General features: G+C 40.4%; 1 protein-coding gene and 1 long non-coding RNA gene across 3 annotated transcripts in view; one reads left to right on the forward strand and one right to left on the reverse strand.

Annotated features, from left to right (window-relative positions):
* Positions 1 to 2,151: 2,151 nt before the first annotated feature.
* The window catches only part of klhl17 (kelch-like family member 17), a 28,596-nt gene continuing 4,652 nt past the window's right edge, over positions 2,152 to 26,095 (reverse strand). Inside the window, exons 2-13 of one of the 2 annotated variants that reach the window (XM_061977058.1) lie at positions 25,175 to 25,439; positions 22,487 to 22,608; positions 22,199 to 22,420; positions 10,600 to 10,632; positions 10,404 to 10,520; positions 9,094 to 9,307; positions 8,856 to 9,000; positions 8,533 to 8,700; positions 7,046 to 7,134; positions 6,910 to 6,983; positions 6,649 to 6,830; positions 2,152 to 3,176 (exon numbers count right to left, since the gene is read on the reverse strand). In XM_061977058.1, the coding sequence (XP_061833042.1) occupies positions 2,948 to 3,176; positions 6,649 to 6,830; positions 6,910 to 6,983; positions 7,046 to 7,134; positions 8,533 to 8,700; positions 8,856 to 9,000; positions 9,094 to 9,307; positions 10,404 to 10,520; positions 10,600 to 10,632; positions 22,199 to 22,420; positions 22,487 to 22,608; positions 25,175 to 25,388 (1,809 nt within the window). In that variant the 5' untranslated portion in view covers positions 25,389 to 25,439 and the 3' untranslated portion in view covers positions 2,152 to 2,947. The remainder of the gene's footprint in view (positions 3,177 to 6,648; positions 6,831 to 6,909; positions 6,984 to 7,045; positions 7,135 to 8,532; positions 8,701 to 8,855; positions 9,001 to 9,093; positions 9,308 to 10,403; positions 10,521 to 10,599; positions 10,633 to 22,198; positions 22,421 to 22,486; positions 22,609 to 25,174; positions 25,440 to 26,095) is intronic. The other variant, XM_061977065.1, reaches the window with a different exon arrangement.
* On the forward strand, positions 8,854 to 23,378 carry LOC133617231 (uncharacterized). Its single transcript, XR_009816959.2, has 5 exons — positions 8,854 to 9,330; positions 20,042 to 20,097; positions 20,195 to 20,231; positions 22,020 to 22,086; positions 22,175 to 23,378. It is a non-coding gene; the product is annotated as an uncharacterized lncRNA (long non-coding RNA).

Consider the following 26,095-nt stretch of genomic DNA (forward strand, 5'->3'; position numbering starts at 1 on the left):
TAACATTGGGTGCCAGTTCTATGATTAATTACATTCCTCCATAAAATAGATTAATAACTCAGATAAATTTCTACAGTACTTAAAATAAAACATATATATATATATATATATATATATATACACACACACACACACAGGTAAAAGCCAGTAAATTAGAATATTTTGAAAAACTTGATTTATTTCAGTAATTGCATTCAAAAGGTGTAACTTGTACATTATATTTATTCATTGCACACAGACTGATGCATTCAAATGTTTATTTCATTTAATTTTGATGATTTGAAGTGGCAACAAATGAAAATCCAAAATTCCGTGTGTCACAAAATTAGAATATTGTGTAAGGCTAATACAAAAAAGGGATTTTTAGAAATGTTGGCCAACTGAAAAGTATGAAAATGAAAAATATGAGCATGTACAATACTCAATACTTGGTTGGAGCTCCTTTTGCCTCAATTACTGCGTTAATGCGGCGTGGCATGGAGTCGATGAGTTTCTGGCACTGCTCAGGTGTTATGAGAGCCCAGGTTGCTCTGATAGTGGCCTTCAACTCTTCTGCGTTTTTGGGTCTGGCATTCTGCATCTTCCTTTTCACAATACCCCACAGATTTTCTATGGGGCTAAGGTCAGGGGAGTTGGCGGGCCAATTTAGAACAGAAATACCATGGTCCGTAAACCAGGCACGGGTAGATTTTGCGCTGTGTGCAGGCGCCAAGTCCTGTTGGAACTTGAAATCTCCATCTCCATAGAGCAGGTCAGCAGCAGGAAGCATGAAGTGCTCTAAAACTTGCTGGTAGACGGCTGCGTTGACCCTGGATCTCAGGAAACAGAGTGGACCGACACCAGCTGGACTGCTGCGGAGTGGTCCAAAGTCATGTTTTCTGACGAAAGCAAATTTTGCATTTCCTTTGGAAATCGAGGTCCCAGAGTCTGGAGGAAGACAGGAGAGGCACAGGATCCACGTTGCCTGAAGTCTAGTGTAAAGTTTCCACCATCAGTGATGGTTTGGTTGATGGTTAGGGACGGCGTGGCGCAGTGGGAGAGTGGCCGTGCGCAACCCGAGGGTCCCTGGTTCAATCCCTACCTAGTACCAACCTCGTCATGTCCGTTGTGTCCTGAGCAAGACACTTCACCCTTGCTCCTGATGGGTGCTGGTTAGCGCCTTGCATGGCAGCTCCCTCCATCAGTGTGTGAATGTGTGTGTGAATGGGTAAATGTGGAAGTAGTGTCAAAGCGCTTTGAGTACCTTGAAGGTAGAAAAGCGCTATACAAGTACAACCCATTTATCATTATTTATCATTTGGGGTGCCATGTCATCTGCTGGTGTCGGTCCACTCTGTTTCCTGAGATCCAGGGTCAACGCAGCCGTCTACCAGCAAGTTTTAGAGTACTTCATGCTTCCTGCTGCTGACCTGCTCTATGGAGATGGAGATTTCAAGTTCCAACAGGACTTGGCGCCTGCACACAGCGCAAAATCTACCCGTGCCTAGTTTACGGACCATGGTATTTCTGTTCTAAATTGGCCCGCCAACTCCCCTGACCTTAGCCCCATAGAAAATCTGTGGGGTATTGTGAAAAGGAAGATGCAGAATGCCAGACCCAAAAACGCAGAAGAGTTGAAGGCCACTATCAGAGCAACCTGGGCTCTCATAACACCTGAGCAGTGCCAGAAACTCATCGACTCCATGCCACGCCGCATTAACGCAGTAATTGAGGCAAAAGGAGCTCCAACCAAGTATTGAGTATTGTACATGCTCATATTTTTCATTTTCATACTTTTCAGTTGGCCAACATTTCTAAAAATCCCTTTTTTTTTTATTAGCCTTAAGTAATATTCTAATTTTGTGACACACGGAATTTTGGATTTTCATTTGTTGCCACTTCAAATCATCAAAATTAAATGAAATAAACATTTGAATGCATCAGTCTGTGTGCAATGAATAAATATAATGTACAAGTTACACCTTTTGAATGCAATTACTGAAATAAATGAAGTTTTTCAAAATATTCTAATTTACTGGCTTTTACCTGTGTATATATATATATATACATATATAAACATATATATATATATATACATACATATATATATATATATATATACATATATATATATATATATATATATATATATATATATATATATATATGTAGATATAAATACTTTCTTATATATATATATACTGTTTATACACACACACACACACACACACACACACTATTTTAATAGATTTTTGCTTTTTTTTAATCAAGATTAAGAATTGTTACAAATAGGAATCGCGATTAATTCGAGAATCGATTTTTTTGACACCCCTAATATAAACAATCATTGCTACAAAGGAATAATAGATGAAAATCAGTGTTGTCATCAATTAGTAATATACTATTTTACACTATTATTAGTATTAAGGGTTGTTATTGGAATATATTGCAAATTTTGTCTTCTACTACCGGTACTAAAAATGTAGGGGTACTTTAAATAGTTTTTTATGAAATAATATAAACTGTATATCTTTAGTCAGGTCTAAAAATTTGAAGCGATTATTATTTAAATTACACTTTTATGAAAGGGATTGCTATGGCAAAGTATGACTTAATTTTTTAGGAGCCTCAAGTATTAGTTGTAGCCTAAATTCCTCATAGGCGTGTGCATTGTTGTTTATATGTGTCCGGTATCGGGTGTACCCAACCACTCACCCAAATTAAGCTGGGATAAGCTCTCGCCCATCCTTGACTCTGAACAGGAAAAGCTTGTAGAATTATTGTTTCCCAATGGTTGTTTAAAGTGCAATTGTGATGTTGGGTCATGTCTGCTCAGCCAAGCCAGTAGCCTCATTCACACTTCTGCTCTTTCTCCTCCCTCTCCTCAAACCGAGCAGTTACGTCTCTTCCCAGAGCCGGTCTGAGCAGTAGCAGTGGAGGCCGAGGTCAGCCAAGCCATGACCCCGTGTCAAAGGCTTGTGGAAGACACCGACAGGGTGGGCGAGGACGGCGGCGGGAAGTTGAGGAGCTCCAGCACGGCCACGCCCACGCTGCTGCGGCGGGTGAACATGCAGGAGGCCGCTACCCACTTGTTGCTGCGAGGGTTGTACTTCTCGATGGAGTTGAGGCTGGAGCTGCCGTCGTTTCCTCCTACGGCGTACAACCAGCCGTCCATAGCTACCAAGTCGTGAGTACTCCTGAAAGGGGGACACAATTGGGGAAAACGTTAATATAAAAAAACTATTAGACATCTTTAAAGTGGGTCAAATTCAACAATGCCTCATGATTATCGCACTTGGGGCCCTATTCCACTGTTTGTGCTTACAGTGCATCCGGAAAGTGTTTAGAACGCTTCACTTTTTCCACATTTTGTTATGTCACAGCTAGAGATGTCCGATAATATCAGCTTGCCGATACTATCGGCCGATAAATGCTTTAAAATGTAATATCGGAAGGGATACAGTCCGTAAGCACACATGACTGTGCGTGCTGCTGGTCCACTAATAGTACTAACCTTTAACAGTTAATTTTACTCATTTTCATTAATTATTAGTTTCTATGTACCGTATTTTTCGGAGTATAAGTCGCACCTGCCGAAAATGCATAATAAAGAAGGAAAAAAAAACATATATAAGTCGCACTGGAGCCCGGCCAAACTATGAAAAAAACTGACTTATAGTCCGAAAAATACGGTAACTGTTTTACTTTCTTTTTTATTCAAGAAAATGTTTTTAATTTATTTATCTTTTTTTTTTTTTAAAGTACCTTATCTTTACCATACCTGGTTGTCCAAATTAGGCATAATGTGTTAATTCCACCACTGCATATATCGGTTGATATCGGTATCGTTAATAAAGAGTTGGACAATATCGGAATATCGGATATCGGCAAAAAGCCATTACCGGACATCCCTACCATTTACTAAATGATTCCAGAGCATGGCCACCGCTGCTGATCACTGCTCCCCTCACCTCCCAAGGGATGGAACAAGGGGATGGGTCAAACGCAGACAGTAATTTCACCACACCTAGTGTGTGTGTGACTATCAGTGGTACTTTAACTTTATTCCACTGTTATTATCTCAATGAATGTGTCCAGGTGTCTCAATTGAAGCGATCAGAAAATATTTGATAGCTTTCTGGAAGTTTCTTACACCACATTAGTATGTTTGGTGTACACTGCATACAAACTTCCAAGTCAAATATAATGTTTCACCAGCTGGACTTATTCCAGCCTCATAGGTGCGTAAAAACAAAACTAATGAAATTGATGGGCGAATATGCGGGGGCCAGATTGGACAGGGAACACCCACATTTAAGGGTCGCTCTACTCAAAGTGTGCATCTTGGATGAAGGCAGGCAGTGACAGACTTAAGTCATTAGGGAGAATGTTTTTTTGTCTCCTCACAGCCATAGTCCACGCATAGGAGAATCGGTCCCCTTGATGCATAAAGTAATAGTTGGCACTTGTAGGGTCAGGAAACAGATTAGAGATCAGCACATGGTGACATTTCCAACACAGTAAGTTGAGCCTCCCAGCAACTGGATAATAAAAGCGCTCCAAGCTATGGTTTATTCATGGCTCTGCACTTGCTCCCACAGTGTTCTGACTCACACAAAAGCAAGTGGGTGTCTGGGGCGAGGGGGTTGTGTGATTTGGCTGACACATCAACAAATCCAAGACAGCTACACCTCAAAAAAAAAAAAAATATTTTTTCTATATTTGCTTTATCTGACAGTATGTGCAATTGCATCAGTGTGAATCATCAGACTCATTAAAACGTAAAACCACCAGGTCTTTAGCTGATCCGCTTAAGGTTTATAGATTTAGGAGAAAATCCCACAATTGGAAGAGAATTGTGCACACAATCACGCACAAATATCTAACATCACATCCCTAACAGGAATGTAAACAGTAAATTAATTTGTTAATATATTCTCAAATTGCAAAGGAGCTATTTGCGATATAATGTTGATAATGTGTACAAAACCTGACTGTGCCCCTGATCAATAGGCTCATTTTTATGCATTTCTATCAGTAGTCAATTATAGTGGTTAGAGTGTCCGCCCTGAGATAGGTAGGTTGTGAGTTCAAACCGCGGCCGAGTCATACCAAAGACTATAAAAATGGGACCCATTACCTCCCTGCTTGGCACTCCGCATCAAGGGTTGGAATTGGGGGTTAAATCAGCAAAATGATTCCCGGGCGTGTCCACCGCTGCTGCCCACTGCTCTCCTCACCTCCCACCCACCAAGGGTGATGGGTCAAATGCAGAGGACAAATTTCACCACACCTAGTGTGTGTGTGACAACCATTGGCACTTTAACTTTAACTTTAAATAAGATTAAATATCTGAAAACCAGATTTTATTTATTTAGTTCGTATGTTTGACCCTTTCAAGCTCTGTGCTATTGATTCCTGATTTAACATGTACTTTTACTTTACATTGTCTAAAAAACATACATTTGTTTTTATTTTAAGTTTAGAGATATTTTTTTTACCGGTAATCTTATGTATAGTAATATGCAGTAAAATAACAGATACTGTGTATTATTTAGAATACACATATAATGTGCCAACAGATTTTGAATTCAAGTAATATAGCATTTTTTTTAAAGTCCCAGTAGAGAGGAAAAACAAGTTGACTTTATATGCTTAATTGTGTTTCATTGTATTCATTAAAACATACCAAATTACAATCTGCAAAGTATGCATCACTTGTCAATAGGGGTCACATTGGGGCATGTGCACGTTTACACTGGAGTCTGATAAAAAAAATCACACTTTATTTGCAGTGTAAACAGTCAGTTTGAAAAATTAGATCTCGAAAAAATCTGATTTTGGCCACTTTGGCCTGCAGTGTAAACATAGTCTAATACATTTCTGCCTTGGAGACTTCGTATGTGTAATTAATATGCAACTATAATTATTTGATACTTGTTTTTAATTGACAAATGTGTTTCAGATTGCAGTATTGTTCAATTAAAGACACTTACTACATACAGTATGTCTAGTTTGTCTACTATTGTGTGCTTAGCTTTTGTGTAACTACTAGCTTGCCATGTTTACCTTTTGTAAAAGACTTAGCTAAAACACAAGAAAAGGCCAACTTTGTGTGCTTATTGGAGGATATTTAGATTTTAACTAGCTGTCCAGCTTTGCAAGATTAAGCACGCTACAAAACCGCTTGAATCGGAGTTTACAGTATATCTGAGATTTTAGATATAAGCTGATATAAAGAGAACAGATGGACATTAGTTGTTAGCTAAATCTGGTGAACCTATCGATTCCTTGTGAATAATGTATTGTGCACTATCCATAAAACAACAATTAAAAAAATTAAAGAAATTACATTTTTTGCTGATATTGGACCTAATTCCAGTATCGAATTGGGACACCCCGAAATAAATAATCAATGTATTCATAGCATCAGCACCAATGTCATTTTGAAAAGTTTCATTGCGTAAATGTTTATTAACTATAGCTGACAAGGAACAACAGACTGAAATTATGTATTTTGGATGTTCCATCATCAACCAATAATGTTTAACTTTAAACTTACCATTATTTTTTCATTTTTAGTATGACAAAATACTAGTTTGTATCTTATGTTACACCCTGCACTTATCCATTTTCCATGTGTTCTACTAGGATTTGTGCCGGGCAAACCTGCGTATGTTCATGGCAGCCACGCCCTCCCAGGAGTTGCTCTTGGGGTTGAACCTTTCCACAGAGTTGAGGCAGCTGGTCCCGTCGTTCCCTCCCGCCACATACAGCATACCGTCCAGCACGGCTACCCCAGCGCTGCTGCGACGACTCAGCATGTTGGCGATAGGTGTCCACGCGTTGCTCTGTACCAATCCATTGGGCGCATTAACATCCCTCGCATACAGCAACGCTTCGCCTTGTGGCAAAAAGAATAAAATGTACCTGAGGATCGTACTTCTCCACCGTTGCAAGATGTGAGGAGCTGTCGTAGCCACCCACTGCGTACAGGTTGCCATCTGGAGGGGAAATGATGGCTTAAAAACTCTTCAAGAGCAACATGTTGATGCCACGTTCCTACCTAGAGTTGCAACACGAACATATCTCCTGCGGGTACTCATGGCCGCAATGGATGTCCACGTGCTTGTCAGAGGGTCGAAACGCTCAGCACTGTAGGTAGAGAGAAGAAGAATATACTGTATGGTAGGTACAAAAAACAGCTGAATGTGTTCTATATGTGCTCAAGTGTGTGTGTGTGTGTGTGTGTGTGTGTGTGTGTGTGTGTGTGTGTGTGTGTGTGTGTGTGTGTGTGTTCTTGTATTTCTACCCTTCTTGAGACATCAACAAGGAAAGGTACCGGTGAACAAGTTAGTACCCAAATCATGGTCTCAAGACGGAAAACCATTGCATCTAATAGAGAATGTCTCATTTGCACCTCTGGTGGGGAAACCATTTAAAATTAGGGTGGTCCCTAAAATGAATAAATAAATGATAAATGGGTTATACTTGTATAGCGCTTTTCTACCTTCAAGGTACTCAAAGCGCTTTGACAGTATTTCCACATTCACCCATTCATACACACATTCACACACTGATGGCGGGAGCTGCCATGCAAGGTGCTAACCAGCAGCCATCAGGAGCAAGGGTTGAAGTGTCTTGCCCAAGGACACAACGGACGTGACTAGGATGGTAGAAGGTGGGGATTGAACCCCAGTAACCAGCAACCCTGCGATTGCTGAAAGGAGGGATTTTTCTAATTGACTGTGTGTCGGTTTTAAAAGTGCTCCCCCTCTGGTCAACATATGAAATAACAAGTGTGTGTAAAAAAATTTGAGTGCTGCTCCTCTGGCCAACATATGTAATAACAAGTGTGTGTAAAAAATTGAAATGCGCCCCCTTTGGCCAAAATTAATTAAAAAAAGAAATATGTATATAGAGCAGTGGTTCTTAACCTTGTTGGAGGTACCGAACCCCTCATATGCGCATTCACCGAACCCTTCTTTAGTGAAAAATAAAATGTTTTTTTTTTCCAATTCAAGACAAAGTTATATGTTTTTTTACTGATGCACAAAATTAACCGTGCATGAACATCACCTTGTTCAAAGAGCAAAACCAACACACTGCATAAACTCACAACAAATTACACACCTGCAAATCCGATGAAAAATTAGAGGGAACATAGTTCAGGGGTATCCATAATACGCCGATAGGGAGAAGTTTTTATTTACACGATGAGTCGGGTTTGTCTTGACCTCCGCGGCAGATGCTCCGCCGAACCCCTGAGGCCGACTCACCGAACCCCTAGGGTTCGATCGAACCCAGGTTAAGAACCACTGATATAGAGACATATTGTAATAACTTGAAGTCAATAATGAAGATTAAAAACCAATTAAACAAAAAACTATAACAAAAAATAATTAACTAAAAGCTTACCTTTTTTATATTTGCATAGTATGTATATATTATTAATGTTGTAAATACAAATCTTGATATGTCTAGAAAGGGTGGTCCTAAAGAGGCATTTTTCGGAGGTCTCAGGAAGGTACTAATACAAGAATGTGTGTGTACCTATTAAGACACGAAGCTCCATCATAACCCCCGGCAGCATACAGCAGCCCATGCAAGACCGCCACGCCTAAACAGCTCCGCCGCGTTCCCATGGAAACCTCCGGTTGCCAGGAGTTAGTGATGGGGTCATACGACTCAACAGTTGCCAGGTCTGAGGTACCGTCATACCTGTGGGGATTTAAACAAAGTTAGAGTTAAATTATCGAAAATTTGGATAAAGATGTTCACATTATGATAATGTCAGATTATGTAAAACAAGAACATGCTCAACTTATTTATTGTGTCAGTGCTCATCAACTGTTACAGTAAAGTTTGAAACTCACCCTCCAACAGCATAGAGTCTGTTCCCGATGGCTGCCACACCCACCCGGGCCCGCCGAGTGGACATGGATGCCACCATGTGCCAGCGGTCCGTCCTGGTATCGTATGCCTCACAGTCTCCATGAATGGCAAACAGACTGCCGCCACCTGGAGATCAACACACGCACGCATAACAACGTTCAAATACTCAACAGTTTGTCCGTTTGTAATTGGATGTGTTGCTTTGAGTTCATCTCTGACCGACAGCGAAGAGCACAGGGCTGGCACCCTCGCAGCGCCGTGGCCGCGTCCGGCTGTTACTGAGCACGCCTCTCTGCTCGGGCATCAGGTGATACTTCAGCGCCTCGATCAGCAGGTCCTTGCACTCGGAGTGATGACGCACCATCAGCTCCGTGTCCACATTGCTAATGAGGAAGTCTCGCCTCAGCAGCGGCAGCCGCACGCACTTCATCAACTGGCGAGGACAGCATCATTTGGGTGAGTAGAACTGGATGAGTGCGATCTAACAGATCATCAAATGCAGGGGTGTCCAAACCTTTTCCAATGAGGGCCACACACTAAAAAAATTAAAGCAGGCGGGTGTCATTTTGTTATTTTTCCTTTTTAAAACCAATACAATATAAATATTGTTTTAACCTTTAGGGCTTTCAAATTTGGTCCCGGGGACCTGGAATAAAAACGTTAAAAATAAGTCATATAGATTTTTTTAAATTCTACGTTTAAATCGCTCGATCAACTTCAGATCTATCTGTCAATATGAAGTGTTTTTTTAATGTTTTCTGTCCTTTTTGTCAAAATCCTGTTTTTTAAGGCAAGAAGACAAAATATCCAATATTTTCCCTCAAAACTATTCAAAGTGGAATATTTGATACAAAGTAATTGGATCCTTAAACAAGTCAATCATTTACAACATTTATTTTAATTTCGCATAATTTTTTTAACAAGGACAGTTTTTGGAAAAAAATCCCACTAAAATTCTTCGGGATCCAAAAGGGCCCCATTCATTAAATGGTTAAAAATAAGTCATAAATCATATTTTTTTTCTCCACTTTCAACGCTTAAATCTCTCTTCAGTCTCTTCAGATCTAACCGTCGATTATAAGTTTTTTCTTTACAAGTTTATTTCAAGTTGTGTTTGTTTTTTGCTCTTTTTGACAAAGAAAACTTAGTTTTTTCATATGACAAACACACAAAATATGCATTATTTCCCCCCCAAAATGGGGAAATTTTTTTAATTTTTGATGTGAAGTACCGTAATTGGAGCTTTCAATAGGTCAATAATTAATTTTTATAATCTTTATTTTATTTTTTTTGCAATTACAGCTTTAAAGCAAAGAAAACCTGCAATGCAGATTTGGATAATTAAAGTCAACATTGAAAATGTTTCTCATTACTTTTCACCCTTTTATTTAACTTTTTTAATGTTTGTTTTTTAACAGTATTTTTAGAATTTGCCACGGGGTGTTAAAACATTAGCTGCAGATCATAAATGGCCTCACAGCCACACTTTGGACACCTATACTCTAAGGTGAGCTTAAAATGAGTCCTACCCATGGAACATGTGGCCGGCGCCCATCTACGTCATGTTTAACCCAGCTTAGCACAGCCCGGTACACTTCTTCTTCGGATGGAACGTTCAGGTTGTCACTAGAAATAAGATCCAGTACCTGTAGGGACAAAACTTGATGAAGAACAATGACAAAAACACATATCTTGTTGAGTTTGGTGCTTCCATGTTCCATCCACCTCAAGTCTTGGCCAGGTAGTTTCTAGGTATTTCTGCCAACACACAATACACAACATGTGACGTACCCACAAAAAATAATGAGAACCAATGCAAAAACTGTCTCCTACATTCTGCTTTTAAATCACACTGCCAGAATGGCACTCATTTAAAAACATTTATTTTTGTGATTGTGGTGGTGTACAACTGCTCTGCATTATATGCAAGTGTCCGCATTGTTGTGGCCAGGTTCGTCGAAGTGCAGGCATAAGTAAAGATGTCGTACCACTGCCCCCAGCAAAGATGGGGGACAGATTTTTTATTCTGCCATTTAAATATCTAAGTTTAAAAAAATACGTCATAAATGTTGGTATACATTTACAGTAGAATCAAATTAAGAATGTCTTAGACTACCTACAGCCCCTATCAAAAATATGAAATGGTTCGTTCCACCTGGATAGCAGCAAACCTAACTTCATAACGTCATCAAAGGTCGCCTTTCAGAATGAACACTAACAGCACTAGCTTTTTGGAACAAGGATGAGGTGATAGAAGAATGGTAAAAATGTAATAAATCTACCTGTGGCAGTATAGGAGAAAATTATGTACAACTTTCACTTTTGCATCTCATTGCCCATAACCGTGGTGCGTTCGAAGACCCTCGATTAAAATTACAAACAAAGGCATTAATAGATTTTAAAGACAGGTGGAGACATAACTCCCACAGATGCACTAATAATATAATTATTACGGTAAGTAATAACAATATATTATTATAATCCTATGTGTATCAGTTAGTCTCCATGAAATTTAAGCCGTCAGAAAAGAAAACTTGAAAGACTTTAATCATATTTGTGTGAATAATGACAAGTTATATAACTATTCTCGATATACTTTATATTAAAGTTGTCTGTATTGTTTGTATTAAAACCAAATATACCAAGTATTTCAACCAAAAAACATGTGATAGTTAGCTTTTAGTGCATGTAAACATACCAAGTGTGTGTATGGGGCAGTGACATTGGGTTTAAGGTGGGATGGAGGGGTTGGAGAAGTCTTGTGTGTGGAGGAACAGAATTGGTGCTACGCCCCAGATTGTGGCCTGAACTATGTGTCCAAATTCACTGCACAAGTGCATGGAATTATCAGAGGAATGAATGCACTGTATATACACACACACACACACACATGCAGGCACACAGTCTGTGGTGGTATATGGAGTGCTGCAGTCTGAGTGGCTGGCTGGCACTGTTCCCAGAGGAAGCTGGGGCTGCAGACAGCTGCTGCTGCTGCTTGGTCAGATGAGGGCAGCAGTTAGCAGCCTATGCACTAATCCACTTTGTTTACCAGGCCTGGAGGATGGGGATTGTAAAAAGAAATCATGCCCTTTTTATTTAAAATGGCCACCTAATATTAAATATAGAGTAAAATGTAAATAATTAAAATATTCATTAATTGTATTATTATATTGTTACTCAAAGAAAGACAAATACACTTCTTCTTTTACACCAGAGGCATATTAATTCATCCAGGTCTGGTGCAGTTTTGTGATAGCCGCACAGGAGCTGCAGACAGAATGGGCTTGTAAAAATCTAGCAAACGTCTATTTTTAATTTGCCATTACAGCAGCAGCTTAAACGCCATTGTTTTCATGAACTGCAGGGACACACCCATTGAATCCTGGGAGAGTAAAGCTTTGCGTCATACACCCATATAGTGCCTAAATGTCATAGGGGCTGACAGTGCATAACAGCTGCTTTTTTATTTTTGTGCGCGGAATTTGGATAGTGAGGCCTCATTGAAACAGTTGTGATATAGTTATAGTAATTATACACTGTATGCCAGGATAATATACCTTTATCTGATTACCTTTCTTCACTGATTGTCTGGGAGAAATCACATGCTGCTAGTGCTTTATAGTGAGGTGTGTAGGTGGCGTCTATCAAGTTGAAGTTACCAAACATTGTTCCATGCCCTATACATTTCTCGGGGTTCACCTACTACGGTCACTGTGCATTGCAGATTTCAAAGTACTTTTAGATTTGAGTACCTGATGTTATGAATTTCTATGTAACTGACATAGCTTGTTTATGAGCACATACATGTAACATTGACTAAGACATAGACCGTTTAATATGTTTGTATTTATGCTTCACTGATGAGAGTATTTGGCGAGCACCGTTTTGTCATACTAATTTCAGCGATCCTTGAACTCACCGTTGTGTGGACTGTGACTCAACAGTTTGTTTACATGTGTAACTTTCTTCGACGCTGCCACGGAAAGACGTGTTTTATGCCACTCCTTCTTTGTCTCATTTTCTCCACCAAAAGTTTTATACTGTGCATGAATGCACAAAGGAGAGCTTTGTTGATATTATTGACTTGTTATGGAGTGCTAATCAGGCATATTTGGTCACTGCATGACTGCAAGCGAATCGATACTAACATGCTATTTAGACTAGCTGTATGTACATATTGCATCATTATGCCTCATTGTAGATATATTTGATCTCATTTCATTTCCTTTACTTATATCCTCTGTGTATTTAATAAATTTTTCCATGTTTCATGACACATTATCTGTATGTAATATTGGTTGCCTTTCTGATGGTTGTTAGTGTGCCATGTTGTTCCAGACCACAGCAAACGTTACCCAGCTTTCATTGGAAGAAGACAGCCTGCCGTTTCCTTTAACTTGGACACACACATCTATACCTTTGGCCATTCTAAGACAGTCATTTCCAGGAGTTATCTCACCCTCTGAAAAGTTTTACTAATATTTTCCAATGTTGTAAAAATGTGTAGAATAAATATTACATTTCAACATTTCTGTCAACGAAGATTTGTTCAGCCTGCGACCCAATCATTTTGATAATATAGCTAATGTAGTTAATTAGCCACTTACATAATGTGTTGCCATCATTATAACACTTATACAAGTCTTTTAATTTTTTGCGGCTCCAGATTACTTTTTTGTATTTTTGGTCCAATATGGCTCTTTCAACATTTTGGGTTGCCGACCCTTGACATAGGCAAACCATGACATATATGGCCAGGTCCTATACAACCGTATCCTTTACCTAAACCGCCACTTTTAGCAAGTCGTCTGTCAATATTGACAGCCACCTGTTCTATTCTTTTGAACATAAGTATCCATCCATCCATCCATTTTCTACCGCTTATTCCCTTTGGGGTCGCGGGGGGCGCTGGAGCCTATCTCAGCTACAATCGGGCGGAAGGCGGGGTACACCCTGGACAAGTCGCCACCTCATCGCAGGGCCAACACAGATAGACAGACAACATTCACACTCATATCCACACACTAGGGCCAATTTAGTGTTGCCAATCAACTTATCCCCAGGTGCATGTCTTTGGAAGTGGGAGGAAGCCGGAGTACCCGGAGGGAACCCACGCAGTCACGGGGAGAACATGCAAACTCCACACAGAAAGATCCCGAGGCCGGGATTGAACCCAAGACTACTCAGGACCTTCGTATTGTGAGGCAGATGCACTAACCCCTCTGCCACCGTGAAGCCCTGAACATAAGTAGTGCATGCAAAACAAAATACTTGTCATCTTTGTGCTGTCTTTGATGATGACCTGAGCTTAGAAGTAAAGAGTGTGTCAAAGTCCCCACCATATTGTAGTCTCTCTACTCATAAAATAGTGTCCATACCTCGTGGGAATTCACCTGCTACGGGTGGGGTTTTAGAACGGGACCCTGCAATAATCAAGGAGAACACTGTCTTTGAAATTATCTTAGATTAAAAAAAAAAAAAGTTTTTCTTTATCTTTATCAAACTGCTGCTTGTCTGCTGAGGTACCACCTCACACATTGAAACCTCACTCTGTCTGGTAACACTACAGGATTCTAATTGAGGATGAAATGGATGCCTTACAGAAGCAATATAGAACCTTCGGACCAAGGGCGTAGGAACGAGTTCCAGATTGGGGGGGGGACATGCGCGTACGTACGCCTGTTGTCTGCTTGGTATTTTGCCAAAGCACTGGGAAACTTGACAGAAACTAAGTGTCCATGAATTTTGGGTGTGGCAAAAGTGACATTCTCACACAATTCCACTGAACTGCATTTTCTACAAGCAAGCAAGCAACACCATTTTTGTCAACTCTTGTAAAATATCCACTGTTATATGTTACTCTTTTTTACGGTTTGCTCCCTGCCTCAAGCTGGGATGTTCCTGCATGGCATTAACATATTTACAACAGACAACATTACATATAATAATAATATATCAGTATTTAACTTCATAAAAACATTAACCAAACCCTATAATACTGTAGAAATGATTACATTATCACAAATCCAATGTATCTTAAAGGCCTACTGAAATTTTTTTATTTTATTTAAACAGGGATAGCAGATCCATTCTATGTGTCATACTTAATCATTTCGCGATATTGCCATATTTTTGCTGAAAGATTTAGTAGAGAACATCGACGATAAAGTTAGCAACTTTTGGTCGCTGATAAAAAAAAGCCTTGCCTGTACCGGAAGTAGCGTGACGTCACAAGTTGAAAGTCTCCTCACATTTCCCCATTGTTTACATCAGCAGCGAGAGCGATTGGGACCGAGAAAGCGACGATTACCCCATTAATTTGAGCCAGGATGAAAGATTTGTGGATGAGGAACGTGAGAGTGAAGGACTAGAGTGCAGTGCAGGACGCATCTTTTTTCGCTCTGACCGTAACTTAGGTACAAGGGCTCATTGGATTCCACACTCTCTCCTTTTTCTATTGTGGATCACGGATTTGTATTTTAAACCACTTCGGATACTATATCCTCTTGAAAATGAGAGTCGAGAACACGAAATGGACATTCACAGTGACTTTTATCTCCACAACAGTACATCGGTGAAGCACTTTAGCTACGGAGCTAACGTGATAGCATCGGGCTTAACTGCAGATAGAAACAAAAGAAATAAACCCCTGACTGGAAGGATAGACAGAAAATCAACAATACTATTAAACCATGGACCTGAAACTACACGGTTAATGCTTTCCAGCCTGGCGAAGCTTAACAATGCTGTTGCTAACGACGCCATTGAATCTAACTTAGCTACGGACCTCGACAGAGCTATGATAAAAACATTAGCTCTCCACCTACGCCAACCCTCATCTGCTCATCAACACCGAGGCTCACCTGCGTTCCAGCGATCGACAGAGCGACGAAGGACTTCACCCGATCATCGATGCGGTTGGCGGCTAGCGTCGGATAGCGCGTCTGCTATCCAAGTCAAAGTCCTCCTGGTTGTGTTGCTGTAGCCAGACGCTAATACACCGATCGCATCTACAGCTTTCTTCTTTGCAGTCTCCATTATTCATTAAAGAAATTGCAAAAGATTCACCAACACAGATGTCCAGAATACTGTGGAATTTTGCGATGAAAACTGAGCTTTTTGTATTGGATACAATGGCGTCCCAATACTTCCGTTTCAACCATCGACGTCACGCGCATACGTCATCATACCTAGACGTTTTCAACCGGAAGTTTCGCAGGAAATTTAAAATTGCACTTTATTAGTTAACCCGGCCGTATTGGCATGTGTTGCAATGTTAAGATTTCATCATTGATATATAAACTATCAGACTGCGTGGTCGGTAGTAGTGGGTTTCAGAAGGCCTTTAAAAAAAAAAAAAAAAAATTGACACCAGTCATCAGTTGTTCTCCTTTCTTATTATAATCAATAATATGATTTTTAAATCTTTCCTTACAACCAGAAGCCCTACATGACATTCTCTTCTCTTCCCTGACTTTATTAAAACTAATAACAGTCTAATATATATTTCATTCATGACCTCACCTGAGCTTCCTTAGTCCACCTTTCATTACTTCACCTGCCTCACTACTCTATGTACTATCATTCTACTGCACGACATAATTTCACATAATTTCTAATATAATCTTATATATATTTATAAATGGTCGAGTATATTTAGGTGTTGTCGTGTAACCGTTACTCACACTGACGTTCCTCTTTTTAAAATAACAGTACCGGTACGTCCTGCTGCGGTTTCCTCCTTTTTAGTGTGGGCATTTTGCTATCTGGAAGGGGATAACAAAACATTGTATTACCGGTACTTTATTTTGTTACTTGGGAACACTGACGAAGTTAGCAATTAAATAATGGACAAGTGACCATGCGAGAATTAAGATGACTTAACTCAAAATACATGGTTTCTAAACATTAATATATATATGTGGCAGGAGCGGTTAAATTCAATACTTCAATTTTAATGATTTTAATGGAGCGAAAGCTGACAACGCCACTGGGGATAAAATGGCACCCAGAATTAGGACACATTTTGTGTTAAGGCCACATCAGGTTTAGACACCAAACGAGACCATGAGCTAAATACAAAAATAAACACTTTATTTTATATTGTTACTAGGGCTGTGAATCTTTGGGCATCACACGATTCGATTCGATTCTTTGGGGTAACATTTCGATTCAGAATCGATTCTCGATTCAAAAGCTATACTTTTTTTAATAACATTAGGTGCCACTTACAGACTAATAGACAAACAGCTTTGATAAATACTTAAAAGAAATCTGGTTTTGTTTAATAAAATTCTACCCAAATATTTAATGAAATCAAATACAAATAAGGCAACAAGAGACATATGGAATCTACATCAACAATATGATTTGTCTGAGTGCCTGGACAGAACAGATTAAAAAAAAAACATGTAATTTTTTGACACCCCTATTTATTACAATACTATACACTAGTATATGGCCTATAGGGATGAATAAAATGCATTAAAATAAAAGACAGTCATTATAATCACACAAAAGAAAATCAATGCATAGCAAAAGTAAATAATTTCAAAATAACACAAAATTAGATCGAACAGCAAACAAAATAACTAATGAAAAAAAGCAAACCAACCAAACTAAATGTTGCATTGCACTAAGAGATATTTAAAATAAGTCACGGCCTTCACTTGACGCACTGAAGTGTGCGTGGTATTAGTGCTCCGTGAGGTCAATCGCTGCGTGGTGAGGGGGGTTTTAGTGTGGACCAGTGCTTCTCAATTATTTTCATTTGCGCCCACCCCTACAAAGAAAATATTTAACGCCCCTCCAGGAAGAACAAAATATTTCGCACCCCCCCACTCTCCACCGCGACGATAAATAGTATATTTTGTCTATAAAATTGTTGTAAGTACACCTCTGCATAACATTGTATCCTTATCAACATTAAAGAAAACAACCCACCAGTCGTTCCTCGTCTCCCCCCTTAGTCACAGTGAAGCCAAACGCTACACACAGGACACTTCGTCATATTCTAGTACGGCATGTTCCACGAGGTCACACGCGTCCCCCCTGGCATCGCACTGCGCCGCCCCACTATTTGAGAAGGACTGCCCAAGACACACTGGACAAAGCAAAGGGCAAAGTAACGGCTCTTTATGTTGGCAGCCTTTGTGGTACCGCTGCAGATCTTGTGCCCGCACACAGCGGGAGTATGGGGAGAGCCAGAAATGACCATCGACCGGTCCCAAATGCAACCTCGAGACAGGAGCCCTTGACTTGCAACACACGCCTCCGCAAAGCACCAAAGCACACGAAATGGCCATGCAACACACCACATAGTGAACAGGCATGAGTCAGTCATCCACAAGGCTCTATAGGCTATATTTGGTGCCGCCCACTAATCACAAGACAGGTGCAGCACCGGCGGACACAGACATGCCACATAATCATCCATGTTGCTGCTTCTTGATCTTAGCGTTGCTTTCGATACCGTCGATCATAATATTTTATTAGAGCGTATCAAAACACGTATTGGTATGTCAGACTTAGCCTTGTCTTGGTTTAACTCCTATCTTACTGACAGGATGCAGTGTGTCTCCCATAACAATGTGACCTCGGAGTATGTTAAGGTAACGTGTGGAGTTCCACAGGGTTCGGTTCTTGGCCCTGCACTCTTCAGCATCTACATGCAGCCGCTCGGTGACATCATACACAAATACGGTGGTAGCTTTCACTGTTATGTTGATGACACCCAACTCTACATGCCCCTAAAGCTGACCAACACGCCACATTGTAGTCAGCTGGAGGCGTGTCTTAATGAAATTAAACAATGGATGTCCAGCAACTTTTTGCAACTCAACACAAAGAAAACGGAAATGCTGATTATCGGTCCTGCTAGACACCGACATTTATTTAATAATACCACCTTAACATTTGACAACCAAACAATTACACAAAGCGACTCGGTAAAGAATCTTATCTTCAACCCAACTCTCTCATTTGACTCACACATTAAGAGTGTTATTAAAACGGACTTCTTTCATCTCCGTAATATCGCTAAAATTTGTTCCATTTTGTCCACCACCGACGCTGACAACATTATTCATGAGTTCGTTACGTCTCGTCTTGATAACTGTAAACGTATTATTTTCGGGTCTCCCTATGTCTAGCATTAAAAGATTACAGTTGGTACAAAATGCGGCTGCTAGACTTTTGACAAGAACAAGAAAGTTTGATCATATTACGCCTGAGGGAACTCTCCTGAAGGAATCAATAACGTACTATCTATCTATCTACTGACTCACCTGCACTGGCTTCCTCTGCACTTAAGATGTGACTTTAAGGTTTTACTTTACGTATAAAATACTAAACGGTCTAGCTCCATCCTATCTTGCTGATTGTATTGTACCATATGCTGACTTGTCTGCATTTAAGATAATCCCCTGCTGGCCCCACAATGGACTTGATTATTTATTTGCATACAATGTACAATAATACATTTTTATTTACAGTACAGTATTTTATTTAAAACAGAAGTTTTAAGTTTGCACTTTATTTATCTAATTGATTTTAATAACTATTTAATGATTATTGGTATCTTTTATTGATTTATTTGAGTTTATTTATTTGCATGCAATGTGTAATGCTACACTTTTGTTTCCAGAAGTATTTTTTTAAGCAGAAGTATTGCCTCCCAGGAGAAGCTCTTACTATAGATATTTGAAAATTATTGCATAAAAAGTATGACTTTGGTCTAAAAAGGACAACATTATACAAATTTGAATTTGAAACTAAGAGTAGGATGCAGTGTATGCAGTGTAATTTCAAACTACTAGTTTGTGATCACATAAAAACAAAACTTGTTTTGAATTATCTGTAATTTGTATTTATTGGTTTCTTTAAAAAAAAAAAAGTGTCTTTGTAACCATTTGTCTTTAAGGCTGCCCTGTCCCCCAGCTATGTTGCAGGGATGTGGACTTCACATTTGTAAGTTTACTATACTGTTATGTGTTCTTGCTGACGTCCATCTGGATGGTCGTACAGCCAACTGCTTGTACAGAGTGACTAATAAATACAACCATCTATTAATGCATTATTTTAAAGACACCAATACTGTCAATGTAAATGTTTGAAACAGCCTCATTCTCACTGTTCTCTTGACCCACCTGGCATCTCCTCTTCTTAGGGCATATTTGGAGTGAACCCTGATGTGGAGTTTACATATGTCCCTTTTCTTTCATTGTGAGTTCACTGAATAGCTCTTATTTTAATTGTAGAAGAGACCATATCAGATGAATCTAGCATATCTGACCTCATCTCTGCTTTCTGTCTCCCTCAGAACACCAAGGTCCTTGCAGCCTTTTGTCAAAGAATATGTAAGTACAAAATAAGCTATTATCTCTTTGTTCACCTAAACCAGGGGTCGGCAACCCGCGGCTTCCGAGCCGCATGCGGCTCTTTGATCACTCCGATGCGGCTCAGTTACATACTTGCCAACCCCCCCCGATTTTCCCGGGAGACTTCCGGATTTCAGTGCCTCTCGCAGAAAACTCCCGGGAATAACATTCTTCGATTTTCACCCTTACAATTCCTTACAATAATAATAAGGGCGTGCCATGATGGTACAGCATTTAGTGCCTTCTACAATCTGTATTAACAGCGTGCCAGCCCAGCCTCTTGTTATATGCATCTTCAGCTTGCACACGTAAGTGACAGCAAGGCATACTTGGTCAACAGCCACACAGGTCACACTGACGGTGGCCATATAAAACAACTTTAACACTCTTACTAATAATGCGCCACACTTTGAACCAAAACCAAACAAGAATGACAAACACATTTCGGGAGAACATCTGCACCTTAACACAACATAAACACAACAGAACAAATACCCAGAATCCCATGCAGCCCTGACTCTTCCGGGCTACATTATACACCCCTGCTACCACCAAACCCCCCCCGTGCGTCGGTTGAGGTGGGCGGGGTTTGGTAGCGGGGGTGTATAATGTAGCCCGGAAGAGTTAGGGCTGCATGGGATTCTGGGTATTTGTTCCGTTGTGTTTATGTTGTGTTAAGGTGCAGATGTTCTCCCGAAATGTGTTTGTCATTCTTGTTTAGTGTGGATTCACAGTGTGGCGCATTATTAGTAAGAGTGTTAAAGTTTTTTATACCGCCACCGTCAGTGTAACCTGTGTGGTTGTTGACCAAGTATGCCTTGCTGTCACTTACGTGAGCAAGTAGAAGCCCCATACAACGTGTGGCTGGACCGGCACGCTGGTTGTAGTGGGCGCTAAATGCTGTACCATCACGGCACGTTCGATAGAACAGTTGTCTTGAAATTAGTAGTCTGCTGGAAAAATCGGGAGGGTTGACAAGTATGACGCTGTCAAGCGCCATTCATAAAAAACCCGCGGGCCGCACTAACATTCAATTTTCATATTGAGGTGTGGGCCGCGTGTCTGAGACCCTTGGTTTATACATAGCACAAAGCAATGTATGCAGTGATTTTTCATTTTAAATTTCAAAAGATTTTTGTGGCTCCCATTGTTTTCTTTAATTTGTGAAACTGGTCAAAATGGCTCTTTGACTGGTAAAGGTTGCCGACTCCTGACCTAAACCTTTTTAAACTATACTTTAACTACACTTCATTAACATTTTTGAAACAACACTAGGCGCACATATATCCTCTGGTATGTCGTGTGCCTCCGTATATCGTATAAATAATAATTGTGGGCCGCCATGACCAAAAATGCCAGGGCCATTTTTAAGTCCCAGTCCAGCCCTGGTTATAAACAAGCACCATTCATGACAACGTTCTCATCAGTGTCGCCATCCAGCTTGCTCTTTGTCTGTCTCCAGTCCCCACACTCGGAGCTGGTGAAGGAAGTCACATGACGCTGTGATGCGCTTTCAAAATAAAAGCATGTATACTTCAGAGGTATATCTTTTTGGATGGGACAAATGCGTCTTTCTCCAATATCGAGGGTCCCTACACCCCTGCTTTGGACTGGAATAAGCTGCTGATTAAGAAAAAGCTGACGTGCCAGATAAAATAGTCCATGGCAGCTCAGCTCAGCAAGACTTGGACTGATTTTGATAGATGCACTGAGCTGAGGAAAAACAAAGGTCTCGTTTATTTACAATAGCCCACTGTGTCTCCACAGGGTTTTTTCTGTCTACAGCAGGGGCTCCAGCTTTCATCAAGAGCTACTTTGACAAAATTCAGGAAATGTGAGCTATTCTTGTTTTATTTTTATAAATTGTACTTTGTTTACAGCAGCCCTCCTCTCAAACAGTGTGGTCGTTTGTCATTAAATAGACGCATTGGAACACCTGCACTCACCTGTTTCAGCGGCAGTAGCATGAACTCCTCCGTCTTGGAGACCTCCACAAAGTGCTGCAGGACGTACTTGTGCGCCGATTTGAGAAGATCGCTGCAGGAGTGCGTGTCGGCAAAGCCTCGGATGCCCAGGCAGTTGGAGGGGTCCAGTTGGCTGAGGAGGAACTTGCAGCAGGCGTCCCGCACCCCGTTGAGCTGCAGCAAGCTCGCCGCCGGAAGCAATGTCTGAGGAAAGGTGCGGTTACAGGTGGACGTGGGAAAACAGCCAGAATGTTGAAAAATCTACCTTACCTGAACATTACCCTCCCCGACAACTATCTCTGCCGTGTAGGCGTACTGGACCAGCTGCTCCAACGCCTGGGGGTCGATATCGTGTAGCGTCACGTGGGTCTGACGACTCTCTGACATCTCATCTACACAACAACACACAATGACAATGACAATGACTGTTAGCATCCATTGTGTTCATATCTTTAATTTTTTTTTCAGGATCATTTCAAACCCCGGCCGAGTTATACCAAAGACTATAAAAATGGGACCCATTACCTCCCTGCTTGGCACTCAGCATCAAGGGTTAAAATTGGGGGTTGAATCACCAAAAATGATTCCCGGGCGCGGCACTGCTGCTGCCCACTGCTCCCCTCACCTCCCAGGGGGTGATCAAGGGTGATGGGTCAAATGCAGAGAATAATTTCGCCACACCTCGTGTGTGTGTGTGACAATCATTGGCACTTTAACTTCAACTTAATGTGGAGAATAGAGTCTTTGGGGGCAATTTGGAGGTTGATGCCTTGCTCAAAGGCACAACAACTCTGCTCTTTGTAAACAGACCAACCAGTTCCAATTGCCAGATTGTTTTGGCCTCAGCGGGATTATTCTAGTAATCTTTCGATTCATTTATTTGCTCTTGTTATCAGATTAAACAGACTTTAAAGGGGACCTATTTTTCAGAACTAACCTTTCCTACCTATTGGTACTTGCTGTTGTGTATTTGGGGTCTGCATAAGTCCTGAACATTTTAAATCAAACCATAGAAGCAAGGCGGAGAAATTGATAAAACAATCTTGCCTTCCTTCATACTTCTTCCAAACAGGCTATTTGGAATTTGCCCTATTTGTGACATATTTCCCATTTGTGATGTCAGGAGATATCTCCATATATGGTAAAGTTTTACTCGAAGAGCTTTGCGCGAGTCCGTCCATTGCAGTCCAGTTCCTTCTTTTTCTCTATCCTCTTGTTGTGGGTCAGACTGGCTCGTACATGCACATGCATCCTCTGCTGTTACAATTTCTGTTACAAAGTAGCTTATAGTTCTAACTTATATCTGTCAGTCGACTCCATATGGGAGCGCTAAAACTACAACATGGCTGACAGGAAGAAGATGGTGTCGAAGTGGAGGCATCTAAATAAGACCGCCCACAAAACAGCGTATCCTGAAGAGATGGTCATATAGCAACTTGAAGATGGTCTGTAAAGAACCACCATTACATATTATGTAGACCACAAGGAAGTGTTTTAAATGTAGAAAAAAGCATTATAATATGACGCTTTAAAAGGGAAACTGCACTTTTGGAAAAAAAAAAAAAAACGTGCCTATCGTTCACAATCACTACGAAAGACAGGACAAACAATGTATTTTTTAATGCATTCTAACTTGTAAATAAACGTAAATAAAAGTCTGCTTACAACCGAGCCAATGGGAGGTCCTTTATTCCGCCCATAAAACCCCAAAAAACCCTTTCCAAAATGTTGTGGCTTGAATATTAACCAAGTATTAGTGATATTGCTATGATAAGTGCGAATACAGACAAACTATTTAAAGCGGCGCCATGATCACAAGCTTGTGTGCCAATGTTGACATAATCGACTGATCAGCTACTTCCTTGCTTGTCAAACGTTATTGCAGATCATAAAACATGCCTCTAACCTGGATAGTAGAAGGACGAGGGTGTATTCCTACAAGTTGGTACACTTTGACAGCCAATTTAGACCCGGGAATGGTCAAGAACGACATGAAAAGACGCTTGGTTCCAACCACCATTTTCTTCGCAAGGATTATGAGTCATTTTTCATCTAAACGGGAATATAACAAGATTCTATCAGTTGCCATCCTAATGACAGCAGACCTTGTAAAGTAAGTGATGTTTTATTATGTTTGTTGTCTCTCATGAAGTCTGCAGGGAGTAATAATCAGCGATGTAGTTAAAAAAAAAAAGCGAATGTGATGCGTTTTTTAAATGAATGTGCTGTGTATTAGTTGAAGCAAAATATGTAAATATTAAATGTTATTATAAATGTGCCTGTTACTACATTACATATATACTTACATTATGTATATAAAAACTTAATGGAGGTGTTTGGATGTTTTTAAGGGCTTTATCACCAGAATAGAGCGGCTCCCATAGGCTCCATTGTAAGCAGACTTACACATTTATTTACTATTTAGAATGCATTAAAAAATTACAAACGTCATCTCTTTTTTAATGATTGTGATTGATAGGTTACTCTCATTTAACGATTAGTTGAAGCAACAGAATATAAATTAAAGTCTTTTTCTGAACTAATTATGCGATTAATTGTAGCAACACTAGTCCTTATGGACATTTATATTAATTTTAACTTCAGCGCACACTTCTAAGGGGCTCCAAATCTCTTCACAAGTGTTTCATTTTTTATTAGAAGCGAGTATCTGCAAACACCTAATTAGGCAAAAGATAAACAGTCTCTCCAAACGGGCTCATTAGTGACTGCCTTACACCAGATGAGGCTTGGTGGCAGACAGTCTGGAGGCAGTTTACCAGTACAATGCTCTCATTTGGGGAGGAAATGTGAGACACGCACATCATCGCAGACCACCTGTGCCCACAGACAGGAAGAGGAGGTCGGGAACAATGAGGCTGAGAAGCGGACGAGGTGGCATTCACAGGGGACTGAGGTCCGCTAACATGGAGTCAAGGGACGGAAGCACACAGGACTTACTAGTAAACATGGCTTGGAAGTAAGGACTGCACGACGCGAGCACCACTTTATGCGCCTTAATCTCCTTGTTGGAGACGTGCAGCACGATGTCGCACAGCAGCCCGCGCTGCCGCATCCTGTTCATGGACACGAAGGAGTCGTGGTAGTGGCGCTTGGAGTTGTGCGAAATGCTGTGGCCGTCGCGGTTCAGCAGCTGCATGCCTCCTTCCATCATGGTGCCGGGTGTGACGGGCGCCGGCTCGTGCCTGTGCCGCACTCTGGGCAACTGGGGGGGAAAAACAAAAAAACATTAGAAGAGGTTGTCATTAACTTTAGCAATACCATTCGTCATCAGAAATGTCTTCCACCGGAGATGATAGTTAATCAGCAGGTGTTGTGACAGGTGTCTTAAGCGTTTACTGCTTTTTGTTACTGGTCTAGTTCTCATGATGACAGACCGCCTGTCAGCACAATAGAAATGTCCGTCCAGACATCAAGTGGAGGCTTGCCGGCACTCAAAGAGACACTAAAAAAATACAACCCCTTGGCAAAAATTATGGAATTGCCAGTCTTGGAAGATGTTTAATCAGTTGTTTAATTTAGTAGAAAAAAAAAAAGCAGGTATCAGAAATGACACATGACTAAAACACATTTCAAAGGACAACTTTCTCGCTTTAAGAAACACTAGATAAATCAAGAAAATGTATTGTGATAGTAAAAGTTTTATTATTAAATCAAACAGAGTGAGAAATTATGGAACCACTCAATTCTTAAGAAAGTGATGAAATTAGGGATGTCCGATAATATCGGGCTGCCGATATTATCGGCCGATAAATGCTTTAAAATGTAATATCGGAAATTATCGGTATCGGTTTCTAAAAGTAAAATGTATGACGTTTTAAAACGGCGCTGTGTACACGGACGTAGGGAGAGGTACAGAGT

This window comes from Nerophis lumbriciformis, linkage group LG01, assembly GCF_033978685.3.
Source record: "Nerophis lumbriciformis linkage group LG01, RoL_Nlum_v2.1, whole genome shotgun sequence".
Classification (NCBI taxonomy): domain Eukaryota; kingdom Metazoa; phylum Chordata; class Actinopteri; order Syngnathiformes; family Syngnathidae; genus Nerophis; species Nerophis lumbriciformis.